General features: G+C 38.2%; 1 protein-coding gene across 1 annotated transcript; it reads right to left on the minus strand.

Moving 5' to 3' along the window:
* Positions 1 to 1,381: 1,381 nt before the first annotated feature.
* Positions 1,382 to 10,206, minus strand: LOC106082709 (prolyl 4-hydroxylase subunit alpha-2). Its single transcript, XM_059361465.1, has 8 exons — positions 10,055 to 10,206; positions 9,820 to 9,971; positions 5,407 to 5,548; positions 5,017 to 5,335; positions 1,991 to 2,468; positions 1,858 to 1,886; positions 1,609 to 1,774; positions 1,382 to 1,461 (listed from the first exon to the last, which is right to left on the minus strand). Exons 1-8 carry the CDS (start codon positions 10,204 to 10,206, stop codon positions 1,382 to 1,384), a joined length of 1,518 nt encoding a protein of 505 aa, XP_059217448.1.
* Between the last annotated feature and the right edge of the window lie 215 nt (positions 10,207 to 10,421).

Raw genomic sequence — 10,421 nt, forward strand, 5'->3', positions numbered from 1 at the left:
CCATAAGCAGGTTAAGTTCGAAGATGGGCTATATCTGACTACATCTTGATATAGCCCCCATGTAGACCGATCCGCCGATTCAGGGTCTTAGGCCCATTAAAGCCACATTTATTATCCGATTTTGCTGAAATTTAGGACAGTGAGTTGTGTTAGGCCCCTCGACTTCCTTCTTCAATTTGGCTCATATCGGTGCAGATTTGGATATAGATGCCATATAGACCGATCTCTCGATTTTAAGCTTTGGGCCCATAAAAGGCGCATTTATTGTCCGATTTTGCCAAAATTTGGGACAATGAGTTGTGTTAGGCTCTTCAACAGCCATCTTCAATTTGTCCTGATTTGAATATAGTTGCCGTATAAACCGATCTCTCGTTTTAAGGTTTTGGGCCCGTAAAAGGCGCATTTATTATCCAATGTCGCTGAAATTTAGGAAAGTGAGTTATGTTAAGCCCCTCGACATACTTTTGCAATATGGCACAGATCGGTCCAGATTTGAATGAAGCTGTCTATAGACCGATCTCTCGATTTAAGGTTTTGGGCCCATAAAAGGCGCATTTATTGTCCTATATCGCCGAAATTTGGGGCAGTGAGTTGTGTAAGGCCTTTCGAAATCCTTCTTCAATTTGGTCTAGATCGATCCAGATTTGAATGTAGCTGCCATATAGACCGTTATCTCGATTTAAAGTCTTGGCCCAATGAAAGGCGCATTTATAATCCGATTTTACTGAAATTTGACACAGTGACAGGTTTTTCGACATTCCTATCATGTATGGTTCAGATCTGTTTATTTTTAGATATAGCTACTAAAAGGAATAATATTTTGCTATACACAATTGAACAATGACTTGTACTTATAAGTATTTGGTCCAAATCGGAAAATATTTCGATATAGCTGCTTGTGGCATAAGGTATGCATTTTTCACCGGATTTTGATGAAGGGTGGTTTACATATATACCCTAGGTGGTGAGTATCCAAAGTTCGGCGCGGTCGAACTTAACGCCTTTTTGCTTGTTGCCCAAAAAGTAATTGCGGATTTTTCATATAGTCGGCGTTGACAAATTTTTTCACAGCTTGTGACTCTGTAATTGCATTCTTTCTTCTGTCAGTTATCAGCTGTTACTTTTAGCTTGCTTTAGAAAAAAAGTGTAAAAAAAGTATTTTTGATTAAAGTTCATTCTAAGTCTTATTAAAAATGCATTTACTTTCTTTTAAAAAATCCGCAATTACTTTTTGGACAACCCAATATATAGATTTCTTATATTTTAAAAGTAAGGAACATTTTAATTTTTTTTTTTAATTTCCCTATTTACAATACGATACAAGAAATATAAACAAATCTCCAATTTTAATCTATTAATTGTTTTTGTTTTATTATAATACTTAATGGTATAGAGAATCATCGAATTTGTAACAAGGTCTGCGATCCATTTGGTCTTTTTCACGAATCCAGCGATTTTGTACTGAAAGAAACATTGCAAAAAAGGATTACAAAGTTTATAAACAATTAAAGATAATATCAATTTTTGAGGAATATTGTTTAAGGTGTAAATCTATTCATTAAAGATGGTTAAGGAGTAGGGATTTCTAAGCCTCTTTCCTATACCTACCCCATTTGGAGCCCACAATAATAGGGCAGGCACCATGCAGAGTACGAACATCAAATTTTCCTGAGGCATGTAAGTTATACCAAAAAGCAGCAGCTCCCTTTTTGGGCATAACCAATTGCTTCATTTGGGGATAGGCAGTACCGCCACCCTGTTCCACATCACTGAGCTGTAATGAAAACGAAAAAAAAACAATAATTCTCCAGTTTAAAGGAAATAGATTAACTATCTTCAAGGAAACAAAACTCTTACATAAAACAAAACAGTTGCAATACGATTTCCTGTCGTTAAATAGCTCTCCATTTTCAACAATTCGCTCTGTATTACAAAACAAAAACAAAAACAACAATTAAAATCTTCTTTCGCTCATAAAAAAATTTACAACCTACCTCTGGAAAATCAAAATAATCATGATGTTCACTATACTGCCCGCCTATGCCATAATTGGCAAATTGATGTTCTTCGGAACATTTCATATTCAAATTCGTCATATCCTCGACGCGTCTATCTACAGTAGCCAATATGGGATGTCTGGTCACTGGTATAAATTGAAATTGACTTGTTCGCACACTTGACACTATGTTACCCTTATTGCTCATTACAGTGGCTCGTTCGATTTCCTTGGTCAGTTGACGTATGGTTTCGATTTCCTTATCCGATAATACATCGTAGAAGACAACCAATAAGGGATTGTGATTTAATTCTTCAACCTTGATGGGAGCTATCCAAAGGAAGGGATGTGTTTCGACCAAATAACCGCAACGCAATTCGCGTTCCTCCCGCGGTTGCTTTTTCAATAGACCCGAACAGGTAAATTTGAAGAGATCATGACGGGGAGCAGTTTGAATATCCTCTGGGGGAGGCTGAAAATAATAAAAAAAGAAATGAAATGTTACAACTTATCAAACTTTCCTTTGAGAAGATATGTTGGCAAACTTTTTTGCACAGAAAAAAAAGTTGCCCAAACGTTTTCCTTATTTGTAAGATTTTCGGAATGAAAATGAGCCAAAAAACGAAAATTTTAAAATAAAGATGATATCTCATTTGATGTTGGATTTCTTCCAGCTTAAACCAAAAGTTATAAAAATTTTGTCACTCCGTTTGTAACACATCCAAATATTCATCTAAGACCCCATAAGATATTGGGTTGCCCAAAAAGTAATTGCGTATTTTTTAAAAGAAAGTAAATGCATTTTTAATAAAACTTAGAATGAACTTTAATCAAATATACTTTTTTTACACTTTTTTCTAAAGCAAGCTAAAAGTAACAGCTGATAACTGACAGAAGAAAGAATGCAATTACAGAGTCACAAGCTGGGAAAAAATTTGTCAAAGCCGACTATATGAAAAATCCGCAATTACTTTTGGGCAACCCAATATATATATTCTTGATCGTCATGACATTTTAAGTCGATCTAGCCAGACGTCTGTCTGTCTGTAAGAATATTAAATAATACCTCCGCACGATTCAATAGAAAACGAGGTTTCAGATGCAGATATGAATAGATATGGCACACACTGTAACGAGTCAATTTGAACTCGTACATGACATATCATTCTTCCCACTGTGATGGTCCCATATTTTTTTCAAATGTATTTTGATTAATTACATTTTACTACGATGCTAGCCACTGTATTGTCGTTATGTTTCTGTTCACTGTGCCATCCATCCCTCCGCATGAACCACACAACCAGTCATACATAAATACGCATGGCCCAACCACCTATTCATACATACGATCGCCACAACCGGTCAGCTGGGTAGACAAATTTATTTACATGAATGCCCATGCGCCCGGCCTCACAGCCATTTATACTAATGTCAGTTTCCGTACAAGTAATGAAGGCTCAGGCACACCAATGTAAATGGCATACGGTCGGGCATGGATGTTTGCACTGATTGTCGTTTTTCTACGTTTATTTTGACAAGCCAGGTGGTATATAATTCTCACTTGGTTGATGTAGCAATTGCTACTTAATGTTACCTTTTTCTAGGGCTCGTCATGAGTCGTTGAGCTGGCAGAATATTAAGACGTGTGGCATAGTCCGGCATAGTCAGAAAACCATGAAGCCCTAGGTTTTTATCACCGAATAACGCGATTCATTCGCATCCTCACTGAATGATCAGTTGTTAACATAAATATCGCGACTATGAAACTAGTTTGCATTCTAACACGATTCGTTCGCTTCCTAAATCGACTAGGCAACTAGTTCGCATTCTAACGCTGATTCGTTCGCATCCTAACGCGACTAGGAAACTAGTTCGCATCCCAACGCCGATTTGTTCGCATCTTAACGCGACTAAGCAACTAGTTTGCATCCTAACGCTGATTCGTTCGCATCCTAACGCGACTAGAAAACTAGTTCTTATCTTAACGCTGATTCGATTACATCCTAACGCGTCTAGGCAATTAGTTCGCATCCTAACACGACTAGGAAACTAGTTCGCTTCCTAACGCTGATTTGATCGCATCGTAACGCTGATTCGTTCGCATCCTAACGCGATTAGAAAACTAGTTTGCATCCCAACACTGAATTGCTCGCATCTTAACTCGACTATGCAACTAGTTCGCAACCTAACGCTGATTCGTTCGCATCCTCACTGACGGATCCGTTGGAACCATAAATAACGCGACTAGGAAACTAGTTCGCATCCTAACACGATTCGTTCGCATCTTAACGCGATTAGGAAACTAGTTCGTATCCTAACGCTGATTCGATTGCATCCTAACGAGACTAGGCAACTAGTTCGCATCCTAACGCGACTAGGAAACTAGTTCGCTTCCTAACGCTGGTTTGTTCGCATCCTAACGCCAATTCGTTCGCATCCTAACGTGGCTAGAAAACTAGTTCGCATCCTAACGCTGATTCGTTCGCATCCTCACTGACGGATCCGTCGGTACCATAAATAACGCGACTAGGAAACTAGTTCGCACTCGATTCATTCGTGTCCTAACGCTACTAGGCAACTAATTCGCATCCTGGAGCTGATTCGTTTGCATCCTAACACTAGTCAGCTAGTTCGCATCCTAACGCGACCTGTTCGCATTCATACTGTATTGCATATGCTATTCCCTTAAATTTGCCCTTGTTTTTCCAGACTCCAACCAAAGCAGCGGCGATACCCACGCAGCAAGCACTGATTTTGGTAATAAAATTCAATGATTTGCAAGCATTGCTCGTTAGTAAGTCTATTCATGATGAAATGTCAAAGCATACTGAGTATCTTTCTCTTTGACACCATGTCTGAAATCCCACGTGATCTGTCAAATACTAATGCATGAAAATCCTAACCTCAAAAAATCACCCTTTAGAAAACACAATTTATAGACATTTCCTGAATAGAATTTTTGACAACGTTTACATATCCATTTTTATGACTGTTTTTTTTTTCTTGCACTGTCTACTTACAAAGTGTTCCGTGCTGTAATCCACTGTATATTCAGGCTGACCAATTGAAGTTTTAACAAATTCTTCAAATACTTTTGCCACCTTTTCATTATGCGGATGCAAAGAGACCAATTCGGTAAAGGTTGCATTGGCCCCCTTTACATCACCCAATTTTAATTTTGTGCTAGCTATAGCCAACTCAATATCCAATTTGTTAATATTTTCATCGTTCGAAGATCTTCTTAGGGCCTCCATGAACCAAGCATAGGCAAGTTTGGGAAACTCTATATCCAGAGCCTTTATACCCAAGTCAAAACAATGGCGGGCTTGAAACTGAACACTAGATGAAGAAGAGGCATTTAAAATTTTATTGGTGGATTTCTTGTGGATTATTAGAAATTTGTAACCTACTCATATTGTACACCCTGCAGCAAGCCACTGGCAATATCGGAGGCATTAAGGCGATAAACATCATGTAGGCGTAAGACACCTTCCAAAGCTCCGTCTAATTCTGTTGTATTAACAATTGTGTTTTCGATCCTTTTTAGAGTTTCTGTAAAAAAAAGCAGGAATTAATTTTAAGTGTAAACAAACTCTCAAAATTTTTTTTTGAGGAAGGATTGAGGAAGGGATCAGCTCATACCATCGCGGTATAATCGAGGCGACGTTAGGAAACCTGGAAGGAAGGGAAGAGGTTTCCGATCGGATACCTGAGATGAACCTTGAAGTCGAGTGCGAGACACTGCTGCCAGCGGCACAGTCTTAAACAGACCGAATCCTAGTATTGCCGTCTGGAAGATCATGTTACACGGTTGGATCAAAGCTAGAGGACAGAGTGGGCCCGAGAGTTTACATTGAGAACCCAGGGATTGAGATCCATTTTAGAGTGCCTGGCAGAGATCCGGGCGATCACGGAATGCGTGAAGTGGTGTGGTGCTAACGCGAGCACGTCGAGTGTGAACATCTTTACCGACATTAAAATTTCCCTAAGGGCAATAACAACCAGGGCGGTAAGGTCACGAACAGTCTTGCAGTGTAAGAAGGAGATTAACTCCTTCTCTTGGGATGGCAACATCCGCATCGTTTGGGTGCCGGGTCATAACGGTGTAAAGGGAAATGAAAGGGCAGACGATTTGGCGGTGAAGGCCGGAGGACTGCCGTCAATAAACTTTGTTAACTCGAAGCCTTTCGGGTCGACGCAGTCCGAGTTAAGGAAGTGGGCGACGAATGCGCATGCAACATTGTGGAACAGCCAAACAGTCGATAGATCGGCGAAAATCCTATGGGGGTGATCCAGATCGTGTGAAGACGAGGCTATTACTGAAAGGAAGCAATAAGAAGGTCAGTATAGCTATTGGTATCATAACGGGACATATAGGACTACGAGCTCACTTATGTAAAATCGGTGCGACAAGTGATAGCATGTGTAGGGCATGCGGAGAATATAATGGGACGTTGGAGCATTCCCTTTGTCATTGCCCGGCTTTCACGTCTAACAGATACCGGCACTTAGGTGAAGACACAATACCAGACATGGGGAGTGGTATTAAAAACAATTAAGGATTTTGTAAGTAGCACGGAATTCCTAACTTTAAATTTTCTTTTTAGAGGTTACATTATAGTTTTTAGAGCGCCCAACAAGCCGATTACTGATTACAATCCTTTTCTATATATAGAGTATTTTTTAGCTATTATCTTTTTGGCAACACTGGTTTAAACAGCTTACGCACGTTTCATGTTTTGTTTCAATGAGAAATATCTTCAGTTTGGTCTATCATTTAACCATGAATCCTCTTACAAACGAACAACGCATGCAAATTATTGATTTTTTTTTTTTCAAAATGCTTGCTCTGTTTACAACGCTCATCGTACGTAAATAAGCAGAGTTGTCGATTTTGGAGTGAAAATCAGCCAGAAGCATTGCAAGCCCTAACAATGCATTCATAAATAGTCACAGTTTAGTGCGGTTTATGGGCTGGTGGCATCATTGGACCGTACTTCTTCAAAGATGATGCAAATCGTAATGTAACTGTGAATGGTGAGCGCTAACATGAGATGATATTCAACACAAGAGCTTGATGGTGCCACATGACACATGCGTAAATTACTAAATGCAATCCCATGGCAGCCGGTTGTACGTACCGGATTGACCCGATGAAGTCCTTCATCGTCAAGGGCTGCCGCCTCAGTGTACAACACACTGCTACAACAACAACAACTAAATGTATACTTTCTGTATAGTTGAAATTTTTTAATATAATTAAAATTTGAATTGAATATTTTGTCATTGTTTGGAATTTGACAAAATATTTGCTAGTATTGCCATTTTACAAAACGTTTCTTCAAAATTTTACATTTTCTCAAAACAAGAGAAGTTCTTTCGGAAAAAATTTTTTAATCAAATGCATTTAAGAAAAATTTTAATAATACCGTTTTTAAAACTCCCTGAAGACAATTTTTTTTTTTTTTTTTTTTGACAAAAACTATTAAGGACACAAGATACCTCAAATATGAGAATAAAATTAACGAGCAGCTCAAGGGCATGCCTATGGTTTCTCCAGCATCACCCATCATCTTCGATATTATTATGGAGGACCTACTTGACAACGTAATGGAGAAAATAGCCAAGCCAAAGATAATAACAAAATATGTGGATAAAATCTTCGCAGTCGTAAAGAAATCGGATGTGAACCAAACTTTGAAAGCTCTAAATGCTTACCACCGAGAAATACAGATCACTAAAGACGAAGAACTAGACAACAAACTACCATACCTTGATTGTGTGGTGCATAGACAAAATAATGTACTAAAAGTTGACTTTCAGACCGAAGGCGATACGCTAATAAAGCGTATGCATCAGCTTATCTGCGCAATCTGGCTAGAAGAACGCATACCCGATGATTGGAACCTCAGTATACTATGTCCCGTACATAGGAAAGGAGACAAGACGGACTGTGAAAACTACAGAGGCATAAGTCTCCTCCCCATCGCATACAAGATACTCTCGAGCGTACTGTGTGATAGATTAAAACCTAAAGTCAATGAGATAATTGGGCCCTATCAATGCGGCTTTAGACTTGGTAAATCCATTCTGGAACAGATATGCACACTGCGCCAAATCCTGGAAAAACCCCGAGAAGGACAAATCAACACCTACCATCTCTTTGTTGACTACAAAGCCGCCTTCGATACTCCTTTACGTTCAAAGGTATTTCAAGCCATGTCTGAGTTTGGTATCCCTGCAAAATTAATAAGACTAACTGCAGCCTTTGAAATAACCAAAAGAGAGTCAGTGAAAATGGGTCTGGCAGTAAATGGAGATAAGACGAAATGGATGGTTTCAACTCTCAAAAAGCCTTGCACAACCAAGCAGATCAAGAAAATGGAGAAAGTTGGGAACCAAAACTTTGAGACAGTCAGTAACATGATCTACCTCAGTACCGCCCTAATCGATACGAATGACACCAGTTTTGAGATTAAGCGAAGAATAATACTGGCAAACAGATGCTACTTTGGACTACAGACGAAGATTACACTATACAAAACACTGATACTACCAGTGCTGTTATATGGTTCTGAAGCATAGGTACTTGTGCTTGAAATATTTGAGAGAAAGCTTCTTCGTAAAATATATGGACTAGTTTGCGTTAATGGAGAATATAGGCGACGTATGAACCAAGAGCTGTATGACGATGATATGATAGTTACACGCATCAAAATATTGGTTGCCCAAAAAGTAATTGCGGATTTTTTAAAAGAAAGTAAATGCATTTTTAATAAAACTTAGAATGAACTTAATCAAATATACTTTTTTTACATTTTTTTTCTAAAGCAAGCTAAAAGTAACAGCTGATAACTGACAGAAGAAAGAATGCAATTACAGAGTCACAATCAGTGAAAAAAATTTGTCAACGCCGACTATATGAAAAATCCGCAATTACTTTTTGGGCAACCCAATACATCAACTGCGTTGGCTTGGTCATGTTGTCAGAATGGCTGAAGAAGCTCCAGCAAAGAAGTCTTTTAAAGGCAAACACGGTGGTACAAGCAAACCGGGAAGACCAAAAGCACGATGGAAAGACCAAGTTGTGGGAGACAACTCGAAACTTGGTGTCAGAGATTTTAGAATGAGCGCAGAAGATCGAGGCGCTTGGAACGCTATTCTACGTTTGGCTAGTGGAACAAATATTCTGTCGTAGCCAATTAAAGTAAAGTAAAGAAAGTAAAAGTTGACGACTTATCAATTTTCATTCTAAACACCACAGACGAATAATAAGCAATACCGCGACAAATTTTTTCAAGAGAGTTTTAAGCATTAGCGACACTGAGTTTCATGCGAGAAACGAGGGAAGAATAAAAGACATTTTAAAAGCTAATGATTTTCCCAGTCACACCATTGGACAATTGATATGCAAAGTCAAACAAAGCTACGGGGACTATTCGAAAAGGCCTAAAGATTCAGAAGGAAAAACATACAAAACGGTATCATATGTAGAAGGCTTCTCAGAGAGACTAGGCAAGTCTAATATCTGCTATAATAAGTCAATGGGCTATTCAGCAAGACCAAGTCCAAAATCGAAAAAGAGGACAAATCGAATATAGTGTATAAAAAATTAAATGCAATTGGACAAGACCTACATATGTCCAATGGCTCCACAGATTTAAGCAAAATAAGGTTTGCAGGCTTACGGTAAGGCAACAATATACAGCTCTTTAAAAAAAACCCAATTTCACAGTAAAAATATATTTTAAATTGTATCTTGCCATAAATTCCAGTACCTCTGTTCTTAAAAAAAAAAATGTATTTTAATGTTTTCTACTTACTCTCTCCTTCTTTGTACTGCAAAACATTCTCAAGCCTTTCCCAATCAACGGTTAATCTTTTGTTCAGCAAATATTTATTCACAGGATTTTCAAAGTAGACAGGGCCTTGGCTCATGGCCTCTTCACGTTCTCGCTCATACTCGGACAAACGCCTAAATGGCATATACAAAAATTAAATGTTTCTATATGAGTTTCTTTCACCATAGCTATTGCTTCTAATCTGCATTACACTCACTCTTTTATATAATTTAATTTATTTTGATTTTTCCCTATGAACTTTTGCATATTTTCTAACATTTTCACTTCAAAATCCATCACAATGGACATTTTATGCACCGAGGAATAAAATTCAGCACTACTCAATAAAATCCCAAAGGAGGATAACATTGTGATAAAAATAAAGGACCGATGCATATTGCTAGCCATCAAAAACATCTTAAACTATGGCTTCTCTTTACACAAATGTTGAACGTTTAATGCTTCAAAAGTTACTAAATTTTTGCGAATATCTGTTGTTTCTTTTGACCTTAAGATTGGCAAAAATATTCTCTAGAATATTAAATAGAAGAAAGCTTCCAGTAATTGTAGCCTCAGTATATGAA

The sequence above is a fragment of the Stomoxys calcitrans genome, chromosome 2, assembly GCF_963082655.1.
Source record: "Stomoxys calcitrans chromosome 2, idStoCalc2.1, whole genome shotgun sequence".
Taxonomy (NCBI): domain Eukaryota; kingdom Metazoa; phylum Arthropoda; class Insecta; order Diptera; family Muscidae; genus Stomoxys; species Stomoxys calcitrans.

Excerpts from the sequence above, each read along its gene's own strand:
- LOC106082709 (XM_059361465.1), bottom strand. The coding sequence starts at position 10,206 with ATGTTATCCTCCTTTGGGATTTTATTGAGTAGTGCTGAATTTTATTCC. Across the intron at positions 5,549-9,819 it reads GCAGTACAAAGAAGGAGAGA|AAACTCTAAAAAGGATCGAA; the intron begins GTAAGTAGAAAA and ends TTTTTTTTACAG. Across the intron at positions 2,469-5,016 it reads ATTACAGCACGGAACACTTT|CCTCCCCCAGAGGATATTCA; the intron begins GTAAGTAGACAG and ends TATTATTTTCAG.